General features: G+C 38.3%; 1 protein-coding gene across 2 annotated transcripts in view; it reads left to right on the top strand.

Annotated features, from left to right (window-relative positions):
• The window catches only part of IL13RA1 (interleukin 13 receptor subunit alpha 1), a 78,087-nt gene extending 52,054 nt beyond the window's left edge, over positions 1–26,033 (top strand). The window contains exon 11 of one of the 2 annotated variants that reach the window (XM_086388264.1): positions 23,563–26,033. In XM_086388264.1, the coding sequence (XP_086244390.1) occupies positions 23,563–23,655 (93 nt within the window). In that variant the 3' untranslated portion in view covers positions 23,656–26,033. Of the gene's footprint in view, positions 1–21,561; positions 21,597–23,562 lie in introns of those variants that run through there. The other variant, XM_086388265.1, reaches the window with a different exon arrangement.
• Positions 26,034–26,479: the final 446 nt, after the last annotated feature.

Here is a 26,479-nt window from a genome sequence, read left to right as displayed (position 1 = left end):
AGAGCTAGGATCTCAACTAACAAGTGTTTGAGCTGGGATATGAACTCAGGCATTCTTATCCTCTGGTCCACTGTTTTCAAAAAATATATTTCTTTTTTTTGACTGTACTGGGTCTTAGTTGCAGCATGTGGGATCTTCGATATTAGTTGCAGCATGTGAACGCTTAGTTGTGGCATGTGGGATCTAGTTCCATGACCAGGGATCAAACCCAGGCCCCCGGCATTGAGACTGGGGAGTCTTAGCCAATGGACCACCAAGGAAGTCCCCTCCAGTCCACGCTTTTATTTTTTATTTTTTAATATAAATTTATTTATTTTAATTGGAGGCTAATTACTTTACAATATTGTACTGGTTTTGCCATACATCAACATGAATCCACCATGGGTGAACACATGTTCCTCATCCTGAACCCCCCTCCCACATCCATCCCTATACCATCCCTCTGGGTCATCCCAGTGCACCAGCCCTGAGCATCCTGTATCATGCATCCAACCTGGACTGGTGATTCATTTCACATATGATATTATACATGTTTCAATGCCACTCTCCCAAATATCCCACCCTCGCCCTCTACCACAGAGTCCAAAAGACTGTTCTTTACATCTTTGTCTCTTTTGCTGTCTCACATACAGGGTTATTGTTACCATCTTTCTAAATTCCATATATATGTGTTGGTATAATGTATTGGTCTTTTTCTTTCTGACTTATTTCACTCTGTATAATATGACTCCAATGTATTCTTTTTAATGGCTGAGTAATACTCCATTGTGTATATGTACCACTGCTTTCTTATCCATTCATCTGCTGATGGACATCTAGGTTGCTTCCATGTCCTGGCTATTATAAACAGTACTGCGATGAACATTGGGGTACACATGTCTCTTTCAATTCTGGTTTCCTCGGTGTGTATGCCCAGCAGTTGGATTGCTGGGTTGTATGGCAGTTCTATTTCCAGTTTTTAAAGGAATCTCCACACTGTTCTCCATAGTGGCTATACTAGTTTGCATTCCCACCAACAGTGTAAGAGGGTTCCCTTTTCTCCACTCCCTGTCCAGCATTTATTGCTTGTAGACTTTTGGATAGCAGCCATTCTGACTGGCATCAAATGGTACCTCATAGTGGTTTTGATTTGCATTTCTCTGATAATGAGTGATGTTAGGCATCTTTTCATGTGTTTGTTAGCCATCTGTATGTCTTCTTGGGAGAAATGTCTGTTTAGTTTTTTGGCCCATTTTTTGATTGGGTAGTTTATTTTTCTGGAATTGACCTGCAGGACTTGCTTGTATATTTTTGAGATTAATTCTTTATTTTTGCTTTTATTTCCGATATTCTGGGAGGTGGGTCATAGAGGATCCTGCTGTGATTTATGTCAGAGAATGTTTTGCCTATGTTCTCCTCTAGGAGTTTTATAGTTTCTGGTCTTATGTTTAGATCTTTAATCCATTTTATTTTTGTGTATGGTGTTAGAAAATGTTCTAGTTTCATTCTTTTACAAGTGGTTGACCACTTTTCCCAGCACCACTTGTTAAAGAGATTGTCTTTTCTCCATTGTATATTCTTGCCTCCTTTGTCAAAGATAAGGTGTCCATAGGTGCGTGGGTTTATCTCTGGGCTTTCTATTTTGTTCCATTGATCTATATTTCTGTCTTTGTGCCAGTACCGTACTGTCTTGATGACTGTGGCTTTGTAGTAGAGCCTGAAGTCAGGCAGGTTGATTCCTCCAGTTCCATTCTTCTTTCTCAAGATTGCTTTGGCTATTCGAGGTTTTTTGTATTTCCATACAAATTGTGGAATTATTTGTTCTAGCTCTGTGAAAAATACCGTTGGTAGCTTAATAGGGCGGAGAAGGCAATAGCACCCCACTCCAGTAATCTTGCCTGGAAAATCCCATGGACGGAGGAGCCTGGTGGGCTGCAGTCCATGGGGTCACTAAGAGTCGGACACGACTGAGCGACTTCACTTTCACTTTTCACTTTCATGCATTGGAGAAGGAAATGGCAACCCACTCCAGTGTTCTTGCCTGGAGAATCCCAGGGATGTGGGAGCCTGGTGGGCTGCCGTCTATGGGGTCACACAGAGTCGGACATGACTGAAGCGACTTAGCAGCAGCAGCAGCAGCTTGACAGGGATTGCATTGAATCTATAGATTGTTTTGGGTAGTATACTCATTTTCACTATATTGATTCTTCCAATCCATGAACATGGTATATTTTTCCATCTATTAGTGTACTCTTTGATTTCTTTCACCTGTGTTTTATAGTTTTCTATATATAGGTCTTTAGTTTCTTTAGGTAGATATATTCCTAAGTATTTTATTCTTTTTGTTGCAATGGTGAATGGAATTGTTTCCTTAATTTCTCTTTCTGTTTTCTCATTACTAGTGTATATGAATGCAAGGGATTTCTGTGTGTTGATTTTATATCCTGCAACTTTACTATCTTCATTGATTAGCTCTAGTAATTTTCTGGTGGAGTCTTTAGGGTTTTCTATGTAGAGGAAAATGTCATCTGCAAACAGTGAGAGTTTTACTTCTTCTTTTCCAATTTGGATTCCTTTTATTTCTTTTTCTGCTCTGATTGCTGTGGCCAAAACTTCCAAAATTATGTTGAATAATAGTGGTGAAAGTCGGCACCCTGTCTTGTTCCTGACTTTAGGGGAAATGCTTTCAATATTTCACCATTGAGGATAATGTTTGCTGTGGGTTTGTCATATATAACTTTTATTGTGTTGAAGTATGTTCCTTCTTTTCTTGCTTTCTGGAGAGTTTTTTTTTTTATCATAAATGGATGTTGAATATTGTCAAAGGCTTTCTCTGCATCTACTGAGATAATCATATGGCTTTTATTTTTCAATTTGTTAATGTGGTGTATTACATTGATTGATTTGCAGATACTGAAGAATCTTTGCATCCCTGGGATAAAGCCACTTGGTCATGATGTATGATTTTTTAATGTGTTGTTGGATTCTGATTGCTAGAATTTTGTTAAGGATTTTTTCATCTATGTTCATCAGTGATATTGGACTGTAGTTTTCTTTTTTTGTGGCATCTTTGTCAGGTTTTGGTATTAGGGTGATAGTGGCCTCATGGAATAAGTTTGGAAGTTTACCTTCCTCTGCAATTTTCTTGAAGAGTTTGAGTAGGATAGGTGTTAGCTGTACTCTAAATTTTTGGTAGAATTCAGCTGTGAAGCTGTCTGGTCCTGGGCTTTTGTTTGCTGGAAGATTTCTGATTAGAGTTTCAATTTCCATGCTTGTAATGGGTCTGTTAAGATTTTCTATTTCTTCCTCATTCAGTTGTGGAAAGTTGTACTTTTCTAAGAATTTGTCCATTTCTTCCAAGTTGTCCATTTTATTGGCATATAATTGCTGATAGTAGTCTCTTATGATCCTTTGTATTTCTGTGTTGTCTGTTGTGATCTCTCCATTTTCATTTCTAATTTTATTGATTTGATTTTTCTCCCTTTGTTTTTTGATGAGTCTGGCTAATGGTTTGTCAATTTTATTTGTCTTCTCAAAGAACCAGCTTTTGGTTTTGTTGATTTTTGGTATGGTCTCTTTTGTTTCTTTTGCATTTATTTCTGCCCTAATTTTTAAGATTTTTTTCCTTCTACTAGCCCTGGGGTTCTTCATTTCTTCCTTTTCTAGTTGCTTTAGGTGTAGAGTTAGGTTATTTATTTGACTTTTTTCTTGTTTCTTGAGGTATGCCTGTATTGCTATGAACCTTCCCTTAGCACTGCTTTTACAGTATCCCACAAGTTTTGGGTTGTTGTGTTTTTCATTTTCATTTGTTTCTATGCATATTTTGATTTCTTTTTTGATTTCTTCTGTGATTTGTTGGTTATTCAGCAGCTTTTTGTTCAGCCTCCATATGTTGGAATTTTTAATAGTTTTTCTCCTGTAATTGACATCTAATCTTACTGCACTGTGGTCAGAAAAGATGCTTGAAATTATTTCAATTTTTTTGAATTTACCAAGGCTAGCTTTATGGCCCAGGATGTGATCTATCCTGGAGAAGGTTCTGTGTGCACTTGAAAAAAAGGTGAAATTCATTGTTTTTGGGTGAAATGTCCTATAGATATCAATTAGGTCTAACTGGTCTAGTGTATCGTTTAAAGTTTGTGTTTCCTTGTTAATTTTCTGTTTAGTTGATCTATCCATAGGTGTGAGTGGGGTATTAAAGTCTCCCACTGTTATTGTGTTATTGTTCATTTCTCCTTTCATACTTGTTAGTATTTGTCTTACATATTGCAGTGCTCCTATGTTGGGTGCATATATATTTATAATTGTTATATCTTCTTCTTGGAGTGGTCCTTTGATCATTATGTAGTGTCCTTCTTTGTCTTTTTCCACAGCCTTTGTTTTAAAATCTCTTTTATCTGATATGAGTATTGCTACTCCTGCTTTCTTTTGGTCTCTATTTGTGTGGAATATCTTTTTCCAGCCCTTCACTTTCAGTCTGTATGTGTCCCTTGTTTTGAGGTGAGTCTCTTGTAGACAATATATATAGGGGTCTTTTTTTTTTATAGGGGTCTTGTATTTGTATCCATTCAGCCAGTCTTTGTCTTTTGGTTGGGGCATTCAACCCATTCACATTTAAGGTAATTATTGATAAGTATGATCCCATTGCCATTTACTTTATTGTTTTGGGTTAGAGTTTATACACCCTTTTTGTGTTTGCTGTCTAGAGAAGATTCTTTAGCATTTGTTGGAGAGCTGGTTTAGTGGTGCTGAATTCTCTCAGCTTTTGCTTGTCTGTAAAGCTTTTGATTTCTCCTTCATATTTGAATGAGATCCTTGCTGGGGACAGTAATCTGGGCTGTAGGTTATTTTCTTTCATCACTTTAAGTATGTCCTGCTATTCCCTGCTGGCCTGAAGAGTTTCTATTGAAAGATCAGCTGTTATCTTTATGGGGATCCCCTTGTGTGTTATTTGTTGTTTTTCCCTTACTGCTTTTAATATTTGTTCTTTGTGTTTGATCTTTGTTAATTTGATTAATATGTGTCTTGGGGTGTTTTGCCTTGGGCTTATCCTGTTTGGGACTCTCTGCATCCCAAACAGGGAAGTTTTCAACTATTATCTCCTCAAGTATTTTCTCATGGTCTTTCTTTTTGTCTTCTTCTTCTGGGACTCCTATGATTCAAATGTTGGGGCATTTAACATTGTCCCAGAGGTCTCTGAGATTGTCCTCATTTCTTTTTTTTTTTTTTTAATTTTAAATTTTTTATTTTATTTTTAAACTTCACATAATTTTATCAGTTTTGCCAAATATCAAAATGAATCCACCACAGTTATACATGTGTTCCCCATCCTGAACCCTCCTCCCTCCTCCCTCCCCATACCATCCCTCTGGGTCATCCCAGTGCACTAGCCCCAAGCATCCAGTATCATGCATCGAACCTGGACTGGCATCTCGTTTCATACATGATATTTTACATGTTTCAGTGCCATTCTCCTATATCTTCCCACCCTCTCCCTCTCCCACAGAGTCCATAAGACTGTTCTATACATCAGTGTCTCTTTTGCTGTCTCATACACAGGGTTATTGTTACCATCTTTCTAAATTCCATATATATGCGTTAGTATACTGTATTGGTGTTTTTCCTTCTGGCTTACTTCACTCTGTATAATAGGCTCCAGTTTCATCCACCTCATTAGAACTGATTCAAATGTATTCTTTTTAATGGCTGAGTAATACTCCATTGTGCATATGTACCATAGCTTTCTTATCCATTCATCTGCTGATGGATATCTAGGTTGCTTCCATGTCCTGGCTATTAGAAACAGTGCTGCGATGAACATTGGGGTACATGTGTCTCTTTCCCTTCTGGTTTCCTCAGTGTGTATGCCCAGCAGTGGGATTGCTGGATCATAAGGCAGTTCTATTTCCAGTTTTTTAAGGAATCTCCACACTGTTCTCCATAGTGGCTGTACTAGGTTGCATTCCCACCAACAGTGTAAGAGGATTCCCTTTTCTCCACTCCCTCTCCAGCATTTATTATTTGTAGACTTTTGGATCGCAGCCATTCTGACTGGTGTGAAATGGTACCTCGCAGTGGTTTTGATTTGCATTTCTCTGATAATGAGTGATGTTGAGCATCTTTTCATGTGTTTGTTAGCCATCTGTATGTCTTCTTTGGGGAAATGTCTATTTAGTTCTTTGGCCCATTTTTTGATTGGGTCATTTATTTTTCTGGAGTTGAGCTGTAGGAGTTGCTTGTATATTTTTGAGATTAGTTGTTTGTCAGTTGCTTCATTTGCTATTATTTTCTCCCATTCTGAAGGCTGTCTTTTCACCTTGCTAATAGTTTCCTTTGATGTGCAGAAGCTTTTAAGGTTAATTAGGTCCCATTTGTTTATTTTTGCTTTTATTTCCAGTATTCTGGGAGGTGGGTCATAGAGGATCCTTCTGTGATGTATGTCAGAGAGTGTTTTGCCTATGTTCTCCTCTAGGAGTTTTACAGTTTCTGGTCTTATGTTTAGATCTTTAATCCATTTTGAGTTTATTTTTGTGTATGGTGTTAGAAAGTGTTCTAGTTTCATTCTTTTACAAGTGGTTGACCAGATTTCCCAGCACCACTTGTTAAAGAGATTGTCTTTAATCCATTGTATATTCTTGCCTCCTTTGTCAAAGATAAGGTGTCCATATGTGCGTGGATTTATCTCTGGGCTTTCTATTTTGTTCCATTGATCTATATTTCTGTCTTTGTGCCAGTACCGTACTGTCTTGATAACTGTGGCTTTGTAGTAGAGCCTGATGTCAGGTAGGTTGATTCCTCCAGTCCCATTCTTCTTTCTCAAGATTGCTTTGGCTATTTGAGGTTCTTTGTATTTCCATACAAATTGTGAAATTATTTGTTCTAGCTCTGTGAAGAATACTGTTGGTAGCTTGATAGGGATTGCATTGAATCTATAAATTGCTTTGGGTAGTATACTCATTTTCACTATATTGATTCTTCCAATCCATGAGCATGGTATATTTCTCCATCTATCAGCGTCCTCTTTGATTTCTTTCACCAGTGTTTTATAGTTTTCTATATATAAGTCTTTAGTTTCTTTAGGTAGATATATTCCTAAGTATTTTATTCTTTCCGTTGCAATGGTGAATGGAATTGTTTCCTTAATTTCTCTTTCTGTTTTCTCATTATTAGTGTATAGGAATGCAAGGGATTTCTGTGTGTCGATTTTATATCCTGCAACTTTACTATAGTCATTGATTAGTTCTAGTAATTTTCTGGTGGAATCTTTAGGGTTTTCTATGTAGAGGATCATGTCATCTGCAAACAGTGAGAGTTTTACTTATTCTTTTCCAGTTTGGATTCCTTTTATTTCTTTTTCTGCTCTGATTGCTGTGGCCAAAACTTCCAAAACTATGTTGAATAGTAATGGTGAAAGTGGGCACCCTTGTCTTTTTCCTGACTTTAGAGGAAATGCTTTCAATTTTTCACCATTGAGGATAATGTTTGCTGTGGGTTTGTCATATATAGCTTTTATTATGTTGAGGTATGTTCCTTCTATTCCTGCTTTCTGGAGAGTTTTTATTATAAATGGATGTTGAATTTTGTCAAAGGCTTTCTCTGTATCTATTGAGATAATCATATGGTTTTTGTTTATCAATTTGTTAATGTGGTGTATTACATTGATTGATTTGCGGATATTGAAGAATGCTTGCATCCCTGGGATAAAGCCCACTTGGTCATGGTGTATGATCTTTTTAATGTGTTGTTGGATTCTGATTGATAGAATTTTGTTAAGGATTTTTTCATCTATGTTCATCAGTGATATTGGACTGTAGTTTTCTTTTTTTGTGGCATCTTTGTCAGGTTTTGGTATTAGGGTGATGGTGGCCTCATAGAATGAGTTTGGAAGTTTACCTTCCTCTGCAATTTTCTGGAAGAGTTTGAGCAGGATAGGTGTTAGCTCTTCTCTAAATTTTTGGTAGAATTCAGCTGTGAAGCTGTCTGGACCTGGGCTTTTGTTTGCTGGAAGATTTTTGATTACAGTTTCAATTTCCGTGCTTGTGATGGGTCTGTTAAGATTTTCTATTTCTTCCTGGTCGAATTTTGGAAAGTTGTACTTTTCTAAGAATTTGTCCATTTCTTCCACGTTGTCCATTTTATTGGCATATAATTGTTGATAGTAATCTCTTATGATCCTTTGTATTTCTGTGTTGTCTGTTGTGATCTCTCCATTTTCATTTCTAATTTTATTGATTTGATTTTTCTCCCTTTGTTTCTTGATGAGTCTGGCTAATGGTTTGTCAGTTTTATTTATCCTTTCAAAGAACCAGCTTTTGGTTTTGTTGATTTTTGCTATGGTCTCTTTTGTTTCTTTTGCATTTATTTCTGCTCTAATTTTTAAGATTTCTTTCCTTCTACTAACCCTGGGGTTCTTCATTTCTTCCTTTTCTAGTTGCTTTAGGTGTAGAGTTAGGTTATTTATTTGACTTTTTTCTTGTTTCTTGAGGTGTGCCTGTATTGCTATGAACTTTCCCCTTAGGACTGCTTTTACCGTGTCCCACAGGTTTTGGGTTGTTGTGTTTTCATTTTCATTCGTTTCTATGCAAATTTTGATTTCTTTTTTGATTTCTTCTGTGATTTGTTGGTTATTCAGCAGCGTGTTGTTCAGCCTCCAGATGTTGGAATTTTTAATAGTTTTTCTCCCGTAATTGAGATCTAATCTTACTGCATTGTGGTCAGAAAAGATGCTTGGAATGATTTCAATTTTTTTGAATTTACCAAGGCTAGCTTTATGGCCCAGGATGTGATCTATCCTGGAGAAGGTTCCATGTGCACTTGAGAAAAAGGTGAAATTCATTGTTTTGGGATGAAATGTCCTATAGATATCAATTAGGTCTAACTGGTCTATTGTATCATTTAAAGTTTGTGTTTCCTTGTTAATTTTCTGTTTAGTTGATCTATCCATAGGTGTGTGTTCTCATTTCTTTTAATTCGTTTTTCTTTTTTCCTCTCTGATTCATTTATTTCTACCATTCTATCTTCTACCTCACTAATCCTATCTTCTGCCTCCATTATTCTACTATTTGTTCCCTCCAGAGTGTTTTTGATCTCATTTATTGCATTATTCATTATATATTGACTCTTTTTTATTTCTTCTAGGTCCTTGTTAAACCTTTCTTGCATCTTCTCTATCCTTGTCTCCAGGCTATTTATCTGTGATTCCATTTTGGTTTCAAGATTTTGGATCATTTTCACTATCATTATTCAGAATTCTTTATCAGATAGATTCCCTATCTGATATTCCTCTTTTGTTTGGTTTGGTGGGCATTTATCCTGTTCTTTTACCTGCTGGGTATTCCTCTGTCTCTTCATCTTGTTTATATTGCTGTGTTTGGAGTGGCCTTTCTGTATTCTGGCAGTTTGTGTAGTTCACTTTATTGTGAAGTTTCTTGGCTGTGGGTGGGGTTGTACGGCTGGCTTATCAAGGTTTCCTGGTTAGGGAAGCTTGTGTTGGTGTTCTGGTGGGTGGAGCTGGATTTCCTCTCTCTGGAGTGCAATGAAGTGTCCAGTAATGAGTTATGAGATGTCAATGGGTTTGGAGTGACTTTGGGCAGCCTGTATATTGAAGCTCAGGGCTATGTTCCTGTGTTGCTGGAGAATTTGTGTGGTATGTCTTGCTCTGGAACTTGATGGCCCTTGGGTGGTGCTTGGTTTCAGTGTAGGTATGGAGGCATTTGATGAGCTCCTGTCGATTAATGCTCCCTAGAGTCAGGAGTTCTCTGGTGTTCTCAGGATTTGGACTTAAGCCTCCTGCTTCTGGTTTTCACTCTTATTTTTACAGTAGCCTCAAGACTTCTCCATCTATACAGCACTGTTGATAAAACATCTAGGTTAAAGATGAAAAGTTTCTCCACAGTGAGGGACACCCAGAGAGGTTCACAGAGTTACATGGAGAAGAGAAGAGAAGAGGGAGGAAGGAGATAGAGGTGACCAGAATGAGATGAGGTGGAATCAAAAGAGGAGAGAGCAAGCTAGCCAGTAATCACTTCCTTATGTGCACTCCACAGTCTGGATCACTCAGGGATGTTCAAGGAGTTCTACAGAGAAGAGAAGAGGGAGGAAGGAGACAGAGGTGGCCAGGAGGATAAAGGGGGGAATCAAAAGGAGAGAGACAGATCCAGCCAGTAATCAGTTACCTAAGTGTTCTCCACCGTCTGGAACACACAAAGAGATTCACAGAGTTGGGTAGAGAACAGAAGGGGGAGGGAGGAGATAGAGCCGACCTAGTGGAGAAAAAGGAGGATCCAAAGGGGAGAGAGCAGTCAAGCCAGTAATTTCGCTCCCAAGTAAAAATGGGTACTGAAGACTGGGTTCTTAAAGGTACAAAACTGAGAATAAATACCAAAAAGCAAAGATTAAAAATCTAGAGTAGAGGTTGGAATTTCAAGAATACAATATTAAAGAAAAAGGAAAAAAAAGTCACAAACATTATAAAATATATACATAAGTTTGCTTTTAAAAAATAGGTCTCTCTTTTTTTTTTTTGCAAAGTAATAGTAGGTTATAAAAATGAAAATTAAAGGAGTAATAGAGGACTTAAAAATAGAACAATTTTTTTAAAAAATTAAAGAATGATAGTAAAAATATATCTAGGACTTTCTCTGGTGGTGTTGTGGGCAGTGTGGGGTCAGTTTATTTTCGGGTAGTTCCTTGATCTGGCTTATATTTCTCAAGATCTATAGGCCCCTTCCTATGTAGTTTGGTGCCTACTACAGGATCTTAATCTATTGCACCTGTTACTTCCAAGGAGGTTCCCTCCATTTTAGCTTCTTCTGTTTGCTGATCTCTTCAGTGTCTAATTTCCGCCCTGGCACAAGGGGGCGGTGGTGGACACTTTTTTAGGCTCACTTGTTCAGTCATGCTGTGGGGAGGGAAGGACGCTGCAAAAAAATAACACTGGCATGTGCTTGCAGTATCTCGGCCACATTGGGTTTGCCCCCGCTCACGGCGTGTGTGCTTTCCCTGTCTACACTGCTTAGGCTCTAGGTTGCTTTGCCAGGAACTGTCTGAGGCCAGCCCCAGCTTGTATGCACTTCCCAGGTCTAAGCCACACAGGTTCAGGTACTCGGGTAGTCCTCAGAGACACAGACTCAGTTGGGCCTGTGTTTTGTGCCCTTCCCAGGTCCGAGCAGCTCAGGTGACCAGGTATTTGGTGAGTGCGGTAGCTGAACTTATCGCCTCCCCCATCCCTGCCTCTTGGTTTTCTGGGTATACAACCAGTGCACCTTCTCAGGCAGATGTTGACCGTCCAGAATCCCAAGAAGTCTTGGTTAGCAATGAAGCCTGCTTGCAGTTTGGTAGATAATGCCTCTCTGGGGCTGCATTTGCCCCCTTCCGGCTCTGGCTACCCTCGTCTGCCTGGCACCGGAGGGGGATTGCTGGTCTGCAGCCGGCTAGCTCTGCTCAGTCCTTTGTTCTGTGAGCCGGCCTGGTGGTGTCTCAGGTTAGGGCTTTTCACGTGGTAGTTATCCCACAGTCTGGTTTTCTATCCCAAGTTAGTTCCCTCAGATTGTCCTCAGGGCATTCAGGCCCAGTCCTTACTCTAAGCAATGCAGCCCAAGCCTCCCTGCCCAGCCCCTGCTTGCTCGTGGTGAATGCAGGCATCTGTGCTGCTTCTCCGCTGGGGCAGTTACTGTTGGGCATGTAATCTGTGGGGTTTAATTATTTATTTATTTTTCCTCCCAATTATGTTGCCCTCTATGGTTCTAATGCTCACCACAGACTAGGCAGTGAGAGTGTTTCCTGGTATTTGGAAACCTCTCTTTTTTAAGACTTCTTTCCCAGGACAGAGCTCCGTCCCTACCTCTTTTGTCTCTCTTTTTATCTTTTATATTTTTTCCTACCTCCTTTCGAAGACAATGGGCTGCTTTTCTGGGTGCCTGATGTCCTCTGCCAGCATTCAGAAGTTGTTTTGTGGAATTTTCTCAGCATTCAAATGTTCTTTTGATGAACTTGTGGGGGAGAAAGTGGTCTCCCCATCCTATTCCTCCACCATCTTAGGACCGCCCAGTCCATGCTTTTAACAAATCATAGTATATAACATGTTTTAATAAAATGCTCACATCTTTATTTGAATTTAACAGAAGAGAAAGAAACAGGTGGATCTGAAGGAATTTCTGAACTTTTGACAAAGCTATAAAATAATTTTTAATGATTATCAAATATAGCAAATTTTCCATATGTTCTTCCCATTATCTCCCCATTCTTGAAGTTGTCCAGTATCTACATGTCCAATGCATAAGGTCATTATGTACTATATTTTCTCCATTATAGCCCTTTTTAGTCTTAATTCTGTATGGTATGTATTTGATGCTAACTCACATTCTTTCTGTTGATGTCATTCCAGTAATTTTGGTTTTATGAAGCACCAAAAGTTTTCTCAGGATTCATGAGACCAACATTTCCTGAATTATTTACACACTGATGGAGTTTCCTTCATTAATAATTGAAAGTCATTTTAGCTAGATATAAAATCCTTGGCTTACATGTTCTTGCCTTGGGTGTCTTAAATATGTCATCCATTTTCTTCTGGCATAAATGTTGTCAAAGTCTACTGACAATTTTCTCTGTATTGAAACACTTGGTCTTTTTTGCCTGGTTGTCAAAAGACTTCTTTCCTTCAAGTCTAATAATGTTATTAGGATATGTTTCGGTGTTAGTCATTCTGGGTTGATTTTCCAAGGTATATAGTGTGCCTTTTCAGTATGTAGTTTCAAATCATTTTTTTAAATTTCAGTAAAAATTTCTTTGCTTATAAACTTTGTTATTCTGTCCCCTTATTTTATTTGCCTGTCTTCTATGTTTGTCACATCCTTTTGATAACTTTCTTTTTGATTATTTTAATCTCATTTCTTTTTGATTTAAAAGAAATCTTATTTAATTAATTCTTTTGATTTAAAAGAAATTTTCATTGTCTGTTTCTCTTAAGGTATTATCTGTTGTGTTTATTTGCCCATGTTTCCTCTAGCTAGTCTTCATTTCTGAAATGATTATTTTCTTTTACTTCTGTTTATTGGGTTTTACCATATAATTTCTCTGTTGCTCTTATTTTGAATTTTTATATTTTTTGATATCATGTACATTTTCCCATATCACATAACTTTTTCTTAATATCTTTTCACTAGTTTTAAAACATTAGATTATAATTTTCATCTATTTTTTGGTGGACATCTTTCTGGCCTGCTTTAATTCTGTAACAATATTATTCTGTTGCTTATTTTTACATGAAAGTAGTTTCCCTGAAGTTTTAGAAGGAGGCTTGATTTAGGATAGTTTTTTTTTTTCTCCTAATTTCACAGCAATAGAGTTCCATCTTCTATTATTTTTGCCAATTTAATTATAGTAAATTCCTTTCTGAAATCTGACTCTGCCTGTTCACCTCCTCTACTTTTATCTGGACTCTGTAATTTGTGTCTCCTGGCTCTATCCTAGCCAGTGTGGAGTCTGTTTCCATCAGTTTCTCTTCAGGGTAGACTTGGCCCAGGAAGGGAGCTTTGGGTGGTTTTGAGAGTTCAAAGGGCCCAGGTGGCTCCCAGGCTGTCCCATGGTCTCCTTGCATTTGGTCACTCTTGGACAATGCAGACTCCTACCAGACTCACTCACTTCATACATCAGCTTGCTGACATTACAGTGAGTTGTCTTAGAGTCCTGACATCTACCAGAGGCCCTGCTGATTCTGTCTCCAGACTCTCCTGTAACTAATACGATCCTGCTCTTCTAGCATCTCTAATTTGGCCACCCAGTCATATTTCAGGGTTCATTGGAGCATCACTTTGATCTGGTCTTATTGCAGACTATGTCTGTGGATTTTAGCTTTGCCTTCCTACTTAGCATGTGGACTTACCTTTCCTGCTTGTGCTTTTTATTGTGGCATTTGGGGAAACAGAAGAACTATGCTGCCTTGAAATATATACATTACCATGTGTAAAACAGATAGCTAGTGGAAAGTTGCTAGATAACACAGGAAGCTCAGCCTGGTGCTCTGTGAGGACCTAGAAGGTAGAAGAGTGGGCAGGATAGAAGGGTGGGGTGGGAGGAGAGAGACTCAAGAGAGAGGGGATATGTATATACTTATAGCTGATTCATGCTGTCATAACGGCAAAAACCAATATAACATTGTAAAGCAATTATCCTTCAATTAAAAAAAAAAATTATGCTGCCATCCATGACCTTCCTCATAGGATTTCTCTGTAAACTACAGACTGTGGGCCAACTCCTGTCTGCCAGTTGTTTGCATATAGGCTGAAAGCTGCAAATGGTGTGTATACTTTTAAGTAGTTGAAAAAATCTAAAGAAGAAAATTATATGAAATTCAAATTTCAGTGTCCATAAAGGTCAGTTGGAACACAGCCATGCCTATTCATCTGTATATGGCTGCTTTCATGCTACAGCAGCAAAGTGTCAATATCATGATGCACTTGATCAGTTCCCTATTATTGGCCATTTAGATTAATCTAAATTTTATTATTATAGGCATCATTTCACAGCTAATATTAACATATATATTTCATTACTTTCTTGGGATAAATTGTTACAGTTAAGATTGCCAGATGAAAGGAGATTATATTCATTTTAAACTCTTGAATTGCCATTGACAAATTGTCATCCAGAAAGGATATACAAGTTAAATATCTATTAATATTAAGGATACTGCTTAAATAAATTATAGTGTAGTCATACAATGAAATATTATACAGAGGTTCAAGAAAATGAGGTAGGTCTATTTTACTGATGTATAAAAATATATAATATATGCTGTCTCATTAAACACTCTGGTTCAATATCTAGGGTATGATTCCTTCATATTAAGGAAATGGTGGCATTAGAATACACATACTTAAGATGAGAACTTTAAGGATTAACTCTCAACAACTTTTATATATAACATATGTGTTAATTATCATGTTGTACATTGCATGCCTAATAATTTGTTTATAACTGGAAGTTTGTACCTTTAGACAGCCTTCATCCAACTCCCCTTCCCCCCTAACTTCACCTCTGATAGCCACAAATCTGATCTCTTTTTATGTGAGTTTGTTTGTTCATTTTTATTTTATTTTATTTTATTTTTTAACTTTACAATATTGTATTGGTTTTGCCAAATATCGAAATGAATCCACCACAGGTATACATGTGTTCCCCATCCTGAACCCTCCTCCCTCCTCCCTCCCCGTACCATCCCTCTGGGTCATCTCAGTGCACCAGCCCCAAGCATCCAGTATCGTGCATCGAACCTGGACTGGTGACTCATTTCATACATGATATTAGACAGCAAAAGAGACACTGAGGTATAGAACAGTCTTATGGACTCTGTGGGAGAGGGAGAGGGTGGGAAGATTTGGGAGAATGGCATTGAAACATGTATTCCTAGATATTTAATTCTTTTTGTTGCAATGGTGAATGGGATTGATTCCTTAATTTCTCTTTCAGAATATTCATTGTTAGTATATAGAAATGCAAGTGATTTCTGTGTATTGATTTTGTATCCTGAAACTTTGCGAAAATCACTGATTAGCTCTTGTAATTTCCTGATACTATCTTTAGGGTTCTATGTACAGTATCATGTCAGCTGCAAACAATGAGAACTTTACTTCTTTCCTGATCTGGATACCTTTTATTTCTTTTTCTTCTCTGATTGCTATAGCTAGGATTTCCAGAACTATGTTGAATAATAATGGTGAAACTGGACACTCTTGTCTTGTTCCTGATCATAGGGGGAATGCTTTCAGTTTTCCACCATTGAGAATAATGTTTGCTGTAGGCTTATCATATATTGCCTTTGCTATGTTGAAGTAGGTTCCTTCTATGCCCATTTTTTGAAGAGTTTTAATCACAAATGGGTGCTGAATTTTGTCAAAGGCTTTTTCTGTATCTATTGAGATGATCAGGTGGTTTTTATCTTTCAGTTTGTTAATATGGTGTATCACATTGATTTGCAAATATTGAAGAATCCTTGAATTCCTGGAATAAACCCAACTTGATCGTGGTGTATGAGCTTTGATGTGTTGCTGCATTCTGTTTGATAAAATTTTGTTGAGGATTTTTGCATCTATGTTCATCAGTGTTATTGGCCTGTAGTTTTGGTTTTTGGTGTTGTCCTTGTCTGGTTTTGGTATCAGGGTGATGGTGGCCTCATAGAATGAGTTTGGAAGTGTTCCTTCCTCTGCAATTTTTTGAAAGACTTTTAGAAGGATAGGCATTAGCTCTTCTCTAAATGTTTGATAGAATTCTCCTGTGAAGCCATCAGGTCCTGGGCTTTTGTTTTTTTGGGAGATTTTTTTTATCACACTTTCAATTTCAGTGCTTGTAATTGGGTTGTTCATAATTTCTATTTCTTCCTGGTTCAGTATTGGAAGATTGAACTTTTCTAAGAATTGGTCCATTTCTTCCAGGCTATCCATTTTATTGCCATATAGTTGTTCATAATAGTCTCTTATAATTCTTTGTATTTCTGCATTGTCTGTTGTAACCTCTCCTTTTTCGTTTCTAATTTTGTTGATTTGATGGTTTTCTCTTTTTTTCTTGATGAGTCTGGCTAAAGGCTTGTTAATTTTGTCTTCTTAAAGAAGCAGCTTTTCATTTTATTAATCTTTACTATTATTTCTTTTATTTTTCATTTATTTCTGCTCATATCTTTATGATTTCTTTCCTTCTACTAATTTTGGTTGTTTTTTCTTTTTCCAGTTGTTTTAGGTGTAAAGTTAGGTTGTCTATTCGATGTTTTTCTTGTTTCTTGAGGTAGGATTGTATTGCTATAAACTTCCCTCTTAGAACTGCTTTTGCTGCACCCCATAGGTTTTGAGTTGTGTTTTCATTGTCATTTGTTTCTAGAAATTTTTTGATTTCCCTTTTGATTTCTTCAGTAACCTGTTGGTTATTTAGAGACATGTTGTTTAATCTCCATGTGTTTGTGTTTCTTACAGTTTGTTTCTTGTAAGAAAAAAACTTCACCTCATCTCATAGCATTGTGGTCAGAAAAGATGCTTGATACAATTTCAATTTTCTTAAATTTACTGAGGTTTCATTTGTGACCCAAGACGTGGTCTATCCTGGAGAATGTTCTATGTGCACTTGAGAAGAAGTTGTACTCTTCTGTATTTGGCTGGAATATCCTGAAGATATCAGTGAGATCTGTCTCATCTAATGAATCATTTAAGACTTGTGTTTCTTTATTAATTTTCTGTTTTGATGATCTGTCCATTGGTGTGAATGGGGTGTTAAAGTCTCCTACTATTATTGTGTTACTGTCAATTTCTCCTTTTATGTCTGTTAGTGCTTGTCTTATGTATTGAGGTGCTCATATGTTGGGTGCATAGATATTTACAATTGTTATGTCTTCCTCTTGGATTGATCCCTTGATCATTATGTAGTGTCCTTCTTTATCTCTTGTAATATTCTTTATTTGAAAGTCTACTTTGTCTGATATGAGGATTGCTACCCCAGCTTTCTTTTGCTTTCCATTTGCATGGAATATATTTTTCCATCCTCTCACTTTCAGTCTATATGTGTCTTTAGGTCTGAAGTGGGTTTCTTGTAGACAGTATATACATGGGTCTTGTTTTTGTATCCATTCAGCCAGTCTGTGTCTTTTGGTTGGAGCATTTAATCCGTTTCCACTTAAAGTAATTATTGATATGTATGTTCCCTAATGCCATTGCCTTAATTGTTTGGGGTTTGTTTTTGTAGATCTTTTTCTTCTCTTGTATTTCCTGACTATATAAGTATCTTTAACATTTGTTGTAAAGCTGGTTTGGTGGTACTGAATTCTCTTAACTTTTGCTTGTTTGAAAAGTTTTTGATTTCTCCATCAGTTTTGAAAGAGATCCTTGCCAGGTATAGTAATCTTGGTTGTAGATTTTTCCGTTTCAGTACTTTAAATATATCCTACCATTCTATTCTGGCCTGCGGAGTTTCTGCTGAAAGATCAGCTATTAAATGTATGGGGCTTGCCTTGTGTGTTACTTGTTGCTTCTCCCTTGCTGCTTTTAATATTCTTTCTTTGTGTTCAATCTTTGTTAGTTTGATTAGTGTATGTCTTGGCATGTTTCTCCTTGGGTTTATCCTGTATGGGACTCTTTGTGCCTCTTGGACTTGATTGACTATTTCCTTTTCCATGTTGAGGAAATTTTCAACTATAATCTCTTCAAAACTGTTCTCATACCCTTTCTTTTTCTCTTCTTCTTCTGGGACCCCTATACTTCAAATGTTCGTGCATTTGATATTGTTCCAGAGGACTCTGAGACTATCCTCAATTCTTGTTACTTTATTCTTCTCTTCAGCAGTTATTTCCACCATTTTATCTTCCAGATCACTGATTCATTTTTCTGCTTCAGATATTCTACTATTGATTCCTTCTGGAGTTTTTTTATTTTCAGTAATTGTGTTGTTTGTCTCTGTACATTTATTGTTTAATTCTTCTAGGTCTTTGTTAATTGATTCTTGCGTTTTCTCCATTTTGTTTTCAAGGTTTTTGATCATCTTTACTATAATTATTCTGAATTCTTTAGGTGGTTTGCCTATTTCCCCCTAATTTATTTGGACTTCTGTGTTTCTAGTTTGTTCCTTCATTTGTGTAGTATTTCTCTGCCTTTTCATTATTTTTTTTGTAAGTTATTGTGTTTAAAGTTTCCTTTTCCCAGGCTTCAGTGTTGAATTCTTTCTTCCTTTTCGTTTCTGCCCTCCTAAGTTTGGTCCAGTGGTTTGTGTGAGCTTCGTATAGGCTGAGTTTTGTGTTGAGTTTTTGTTTGTTTGTTTGTTTTTCCTCTGATGGGCAAGGCTGAGTGAGGTGGTAATCCTGTCTGCTGATGATTGGGTTTGTATTTTTGTTTTGTTTGTTATTTAGATGAGGCTACTGGTGGTTGGGTGATGCCAGGTCTTGAATTCACGTGGCTTCCTATGTGTGAGTTCTCACTATTTGATACTCCCTAGGGTTAGTTCTCTGGTAGTCTAGGGTCTTGGAGTCAGTGCTCCCAAAGGCTCAGGGCTTGATCTCTGGTCAGGAGTGAAGATTCCACAAGTGGCTTGTTATGGCATTAAGTGAGATTAAAACAAATATCCAAAATCAAGAAACCAAAAATGAACCCCAGACAAATGGCAGTTACAAAATCAGGCAAATAATAATTAAAATAATGGAATATACACACATATATATATACACCCATGAGCAAAGTCAAAAAAAGTCCGACAAAAATAAAGTACAGTAGATTGACCCAGAGAACAATGGAAATCAAAAGTTATATTTACCAGTTAAGAAAAAAACTAACTAAAGCACAAACTGGAAAACAAAACTAGTTCAAGGTACCAAGTGGGGAATAAAGCAATGAAAACAAAGCTAACAAATATGTTGAGAGGAAAGGAAAGAAAGAAAAGAAAAAAAGAATAAATATGCAGTCAAATAGAGGTAGATGAAGAAGATTCATATACATTAAAGATTAACTGCAAGGGGAAAAGAACAGTAGGAAGGGCAAACAAAAGAGTACATTTAGAAAAATAATAATAGGTTTAAAAAATTAAAATTAAAAAAAGAGAAAAGGGAAAACTCCACAGAATTGCAAAAGCCCAATGTACAGGCAGATGTTTATAACAACAGTAAAAAATGTGACTGAGGAAAAAAATCAAAAGCTTAATTAGATTTCATAGTGCCAATAAAATCTGCAACTACAACAGAGGGTGGAAAAAAGGGGGAAAAAAAAGAAAGAAAAAGTCCAGAAGAATCTACAGAACAAGTCAAAACCTAAGAATAATAAATGTTTTTCTTGGGTCACTGCTGTCAGAGTCCTTTCCCTCTCTGGGAGTCAAAGTCCACCTCACCTCCCTAGGATGCCGTCCAACACTGTGCTGATCTCTGGACCTGCTGTGGGGGCAGCTCGTATTCTAATCTGATCCAACTACTATGTGTTCTTGCCTTCAATGTCCTCAGCTATCAGAACTAGGGCATTTTCTTTTGTGGGAGCTCTCATGACCTTTTATATATTCCATAGACAGAGTCTGCCTAGTTGATTGTGTGGATTTAATCTGCAGCTTGTACAGCTGGTGGGAAGGTTTTGGGTCTTCTTCCTTAGCCACACTGCCCCTGGGTTTCAATTGTGGTTTTACTTCTACCTCTGCATGTGGGTCTTCCATTGGGATTTGCTCCTGAGGCTGCCCTGGAGGATTTGGGTTTGCCCCTGTGAGGGCCAGGTGTGGAGGTGGTGCACCTGCTTGGCTCGCAGGGGTTCTGGCAGTACCAGGTAGTCAGGGGAGTTGGCAGCTTGGGCAGCAGGAAATATAGTGCTCGAGAAGGGTATGGCAACCAGTATTGGCCAATCTGCTCCAGCATTCTTGCCTGGAGAACCCCCCTCCCTGACAGAGAAGCCTGGCAGGCCACAGTCTATACGGTTGCAAAGACTCAGACACTACTGAAGTGACCCTGCATGCATAAATGCAAGAATTTTTTTTGCCTGTGGCAGCTCTGCCCCAGTGAGAGTTAAGCATGAAGGTGGTACAGCTGCTTGGCCTGCGGGGACCCTGGTGGCACCAAGTATGCAGGGACACGGATTGCCCCTGCCACAGAAGTTATGGCCCTATCAGAGTCTTTTTTCAAGCCCCTTTTAGCTAGTGATCAGAAGGCCTCTTTGGCCAGTCTTTCTCCATAACTCTGCCCGTTCAGGCACTTAGAGGGCTCCCTTGCCTGGGGTTCTTCTGTTGTTCACTGTGTCAGGTACATAGAGGGACCCCCATGGCTGGGGTCTTATTCTGTAGATCAGCGCATCAGGCACTTAAAGGAGCACCCTGGGTGGGGTCCTGCTCTGTAGTTCAGTGCAGTCAGGGGTTTGATGGGCCAGCCTGTCTATTGTTCAGCTCCTGATGCTGGTATGTGGGGAGAAAGAGGCTATGGTGATGGCTCCACCCCCTATGCATGACTCAGCAGTATCATCTTGCTTCCATGGCTGCCTGGCTTTCCTCCACAGGCATTTCCCACCACAGTCTCCTCCCTCAAGTCCCCTCAGTTGGTCTCGCCCCAGTCAACAGAAGCCCTCACCCTGGGATTGCTCCACAATTCCTAAACTTTAGCTCCTGGCTGCTGCACCTTCTAGGAGACTTGCATCCCTGTCTGGGTTATGTATAGCTGTGGCAAGGACTGTCTGATTCTCATTCCATTTAGATTGCCACAGATCAGCTGTTTCACTATCAGCCTTAAATGTGTCTCCTCTGACTCAGATGATTGCCCACCGAGGGCAGGTCCAGTCCTACTCACACTCCTGTTCTTCTCCCTAATTCCTTCGTCCTACCGAGTTTTACATGGTTCTATATACTCTTTTCCTCTGGTCAGGTACTCCTGTCTGCTCTCAGCTGGTGTTCTGCATGCACTTCTGTGTCTGAAGATGTATTCCTGATGTATCCATGGAGAGAATTGTACTCCATGTCCACCTACTCCTCCACCATCTTATTCTTCCCCTTCCTTTATTTTTTATGTGTAGAAAGCTCTTTCCTACTACAGATTTATATAATTGCTCCTTAACACATTTTTCCAGGACTTACTTGATTTTTGTTTTTCACATACAGGCCTTTAATCCATAGAGGGTGTATCCATACAGGCTGTGAGGTAGGGTTTCACTTTAGTTTTCAAATGTTTAGCCAGTTGTATAATGTTTTTAGATTTTTTATCAGTTATCTATGCATTTTTTAAAAATTCAAGTGTGTTAAGATTTACATACCATACATTTTATTTTTATGTGTACAGTTACAAGAGTTTTAGCCAATGTATGCAATTTTGTAGCCACCACTCCAATCAAGATATAGAAAACTTCCATCATCCCTCCAAGTTCCCTCATACTCTTTTACAGTACACCCCCTTCCCTGATCGTGTACCCTTGCAACCGTTGATCTGTTTTCTATCCGTAAGTTTTTGCCGTTTCCTGAATATTATATAAATGGAATCATGATTAAAGTGAATGGGGAAAGTGTTAGTCCCTCAGTTATGTCTTACTCTTTGTGGTCGCATGGACTGTAGCCTGCCAGGCTCCTCTGTCCATGGGGTTTTCCAGGCAAGAAAACTGGAGAGGGTTGCCATTTCCTTCTCCAGGGGATCTTCCCAACCCAGGAATCAAACCTAGGTCTCCTGCATTGGCAGGCAGATTCTTTACCATTTGAGCCACCAGGGAAGCCCAAAATAATCATGCAACCCACAGATTTTTGAGTCTAGCTTCTTTCAATTAGCATGATGTTGCTGTGTTGTTGTGTATCATTGCTTTTATTTGTATTGAACCATTTACTTGTTTAAGGACATCATGACTATTCCTGATTTTTGGCTTTTATGAATAAAGGTCCTATAAACATTCATGTAGAGGTCTTTGTGTGGACATATTTTCATTTCTCTTCGGTCAGTACCTGGGAGCGAGATTTCTGGGTCATTCAGTAAGTGTATATTTTGTTCTATAAGAAACTGTCAGACTGTTTTCCATAGTGATTGTGCTATTTTACATTGCCACCAGCAATATATAAGAAGTCCAGGTACTCTGCATCCTTATCAGCACTCGGAATTGTCAGTATTTTTTTATTGTAGCCTTTCTACTAGGAGTATCACGGTTAAATATTTAGGATAATTTGGATATTTTAAGCAGTGTTTCCCAACTCATCCCTCTATATGTGCTTTAAGACTGGATGCTCCTGACTTGCTGGGTCCATCTCTAGTTGCACAACATGAGGCAGCTAAATCATCATTGTCATTTGTTTTTGGTTTTTTTTCTTTCCATTTACTTCTCTAGTCTTACAGAACCAGAAAACAGCAGAGCAGAAAGGAGCTTAGAAATAATCTAATGCAGGGATTGACAAACTTTTTCTGTAAAGAAGAAGATAGTAAATATTTTTGGTTTCACAAGCCACTGGGTCTATTACAGCAACTCAGCTCTGCTGTTGTAGCGTGAAAACAGCCATAGGTGATACAGAAACAAATGGACGTGACATTTCATCCTTTCCTCTGACTTGGAAGGAAGGAAGACAAGGACTAGGATATTGGCTTTCACCATAAGAGACACACTTAACTTGAGTTCAAGATGTGCTTACTTTGTATGCACAATTCCCTTTTCTTGCATGAAGTTGTTAATGCAAGGTCTTTCAAAACTTTTAACTGCACTGTCTTCTAGGATATTTTGTACATTGCCGTAAACCTTGATGCCTTCCTGAGCCTCTGACAGCTCTGGAGCAATGGTCAAATTTGAGCAGTAAAAAAATAGAGATAGAAACAGTTGAAGTAAGAAAAACATGTCACTCTTTCATTCTTCTACAAAAGACTTTGTTTCCAGTTTTGGAGCTGTATGTCCACAGAAGTTTACCTTTTGAGATAGCTATTAACAATCCCATGCTTTTCTTCTTGATAAATTCATTTAATTGTCCAAACAGATGAAGATTCTTGGGTCAAAACAAACAAACAAAAACCCCAAAACAAAAAGGAAAACATACACTCGGGGTTCCATGAACACAAACCTAAAAATAAGCAGTTACTGCAGGTACTCAGGAAAAGAACACGGTTTAAAAAGTCATCTTGTGCTTTTTTCTCCCTTCCAGCACTGGAAGAAGTATGACATCTACGAGAAGCAAACCAAAGAAGACACTGACTCTGTAGTGCTGATAGAAAGCCTCAAGAGAGCCTCTCAGTGACGGAGATAATTTATTTTAACCTTCAATGTGACCTTGTGAAGATTCATTCCCTTCTCCATTTATTATCTGGGACCTTGTTAAAGGGAAACTGAAACTACTGGACCATTTCAAAACAGGCAGCTCATAAGAGCCACAGGTTTTTCTGTTGAGTCGTGCACCGAAAAACTAAAAATAATAGGCCCTTTGGAGAAAAGAACAGAGTCATTCTTGTTGAATTTTAAAGGCAGACATCTTTTGCGAAGGCTTCACACTAGGGGGCAAAAGCTAGAAAGTGATGATGGCAGTTGAGTTAATCTTATCAAGAATTGTGACAACTTCCTGAGGGATCTATGCCTGCTTTGAATTCTTTTTCTCAGATAATACCAACACATATTATTTGTAGGAGAACTCATTTTGGGTGCAAATGCTGAAGTCAAACTTGAGTTATAGAGAACATCTAACAAAACAGAATTGATAGAATCTGTTATCTATTGTTTGGGATCCCACTGAGTTGGGGCTACGGCTATTAAAACTCTTTAATAGTATGGAACCTTCATCCCCTCCAGCAGCATTTTTCTCTGCTTTGAAAGGCCCAGGCATCCGTGTCAGCCAGCTGTGACTACAGAAAAAGCAGACGCAGCTTCTTTACTGAGAACTTTTGAAGCCATTGCAGGCTTTTAATGGCAGTGGAGGCAGAACAACTTATTGACTATTAGAGTTTGAAGGACACAGTTTCTAATGATGAATTTCTTCTTCACCACTGCTATTCAGATCAAGTATTTAGCACACGTCCGGATTGTATTGGGCCTCCAGCTGTGAAGCGCTGACTCCCTCAAAGAATTCACAGTCTAGTTGGGGCTCGATCAGTTTTTTCTCCCCACTAGTCATTTTCCAGACGTTTCAGCTCCCCACTCCCCACCCCGATTTCCCCTTTTGCATTCTCCCTCTGTGTATTCTTTCACCTCTCATTAGCAATTAGAATATAAATCTGCTCACAGCACCTAGAGGAGCACGGAGTAATTTGCATCTCAGGACAAGTGTGAGTAGATTGAGAAACAATGACTAATTCTCGCATATTTTTTAACTTCTATGTGAGTCTGCATTTATTTGAAGGTTTTCAGCATTTACTGTTTATGCATTTTCTACACAGAAAAGAAGTATTCTCTTCACTTAGAACTTTGATATTTGCTTGAGAAAAAAAGAATAGTTATATCTTTCTCTTTCCCCTTACTCCCCCAAATGGTTATTAGCAGGCTTCATTTCTAATACTGATACCCAGCCATCCCAGGCTCCAACGTTAGTCCTTTGTGGGGTTTTTTTGTTTGTTTGTTTGTTTTTTGCCTATGTTAGGGCTCCATCCTCACCCATCCCCACAACATATTCATATGTGTATATATATATATATATTCCCTCTATTTCTACTTCCTCTATATTCAGAGTATGGAAATGAGAAGTCCCCCTCCTCACATAGACTCAGATTACTGGTAGGAATTTGAGAACTCTATGTCACAAGTTCTCCAAACATTCATTCATTCATATTAATAAGATAGTGCTAGTTCCAGTTCCTGCTCTTAGGGGGAAGGGAGATAAGACATCCCTACTCTTTACAGGTTTGGGCAAAAGTGGCAATGTCTTTGCACCACAGTGGAGGAGAAAATTAGGGATCATGGCAATGGCAGATGTCAAGATGTTTCCTCCCTGCACTTCTATATTTGAGGTCAGGTTGAGGCTGGAAGACAGGCATGGATGTTCCATTCTGCCCTACTGTTCTCTAGAAAGAATATTTGGTTTTCCTGTGTAGGGAAGAGATTATTATTTCCTAGCCAGATCTTATACTTCCAGAAAACACAACACCTAAATGCCTCACCCAAAGCCATTTTTCCTGTCGTCCTACTTAGATGGCAGTGGTGGGGGATGCTCTAATATTCTGATGATCTAAGGAACTACTGATGCCAGACAGTCCTGCAGCCTGGGAGTGGGAAAATTGTGTTTTGTTTCCATCTTGCTCTTTTAGTAGCAAAATAGTTGGGGGAAAAAATGGGGTGGTGAATTATGAAAGTGCCTATGGCTGTTTTATAATTCCTGAAAAGTGATCCCCAGGTCTTGAGAGCAATTGGATACTTTAATACATCAGCTTAATTCCCACTACCTATAGGAAACTAGTAGATTTATGTACTATTTGATGTCTAACCTATATTTTTTTTTCTCCACATAGCTAAGTAAACCCACTGTAAAAATGGTCATTCTTATTCTTTCATTCAGATAAGTCTTTTCCTCATCTGGCACAGAAGGGATACATGAAACTATGTTAACATTTTTGGTAATGCCTTCAACTGGGGATGATTTTAACTTCTTGCAGAAAAGCTTGAGTAAAATAAATATTGTTTTTTTGTATGTCACCCAAATGTTTTCCTTTTGTCTTATTTCGAAGAAAGTGTTATGAGGAGTAGGTGGCAGAAAAAAAAATGGAGTTAAAAGAATGTAAGTTGGGAAAAAATTCCAAGACTGCTAATTTATCTTACAACCATTTATCATGAGCTTCTCTGCTGTTCTTGGCATGCCTGGGTTTTCTGATAAAGGTGTGCATGTGGTTTAATATTAGCACAGCCTTTGCAAACAGTACCTAAAGGGACATAAGTGTTTGATAAATCATGGTTCTAACAAGGGAAATGGGGAACTGGTCCTTTCTGATTTTAAGCTTCCAGTAGAGAACAGTGTGGGCTTCCCTGCTAGCTCAGCTAGTAAAGAATCTGCCTGCAATGCAGGAGACCCTGGTTTGATTCCTGTGTCAGGAAGTTCCCTTGGAGAATGGATAGGCTACCCATTCCAGTATTCTCAGGCCTCC

The sequence above is a fragment of the Bos grunniens genome, chromosome X (genome assembly GCF_055505025.1).
Source record: "Bos grunniens cultivar Pamir isolate PY7600 chromosome X, Bosgru_T2T1.0, whole genome shotgun sequence".
NCBI classification, from domain to species: Eukaryota; Metazoa; Chordata; class Mammalia; order Artiodactyla; family Bovidae; genus Bos; species Bos grunniens.
Note: the sequence above shows the minus strand (reverse complement) of the source record. Positions and strands in the feature narration are given on the sequence as shown.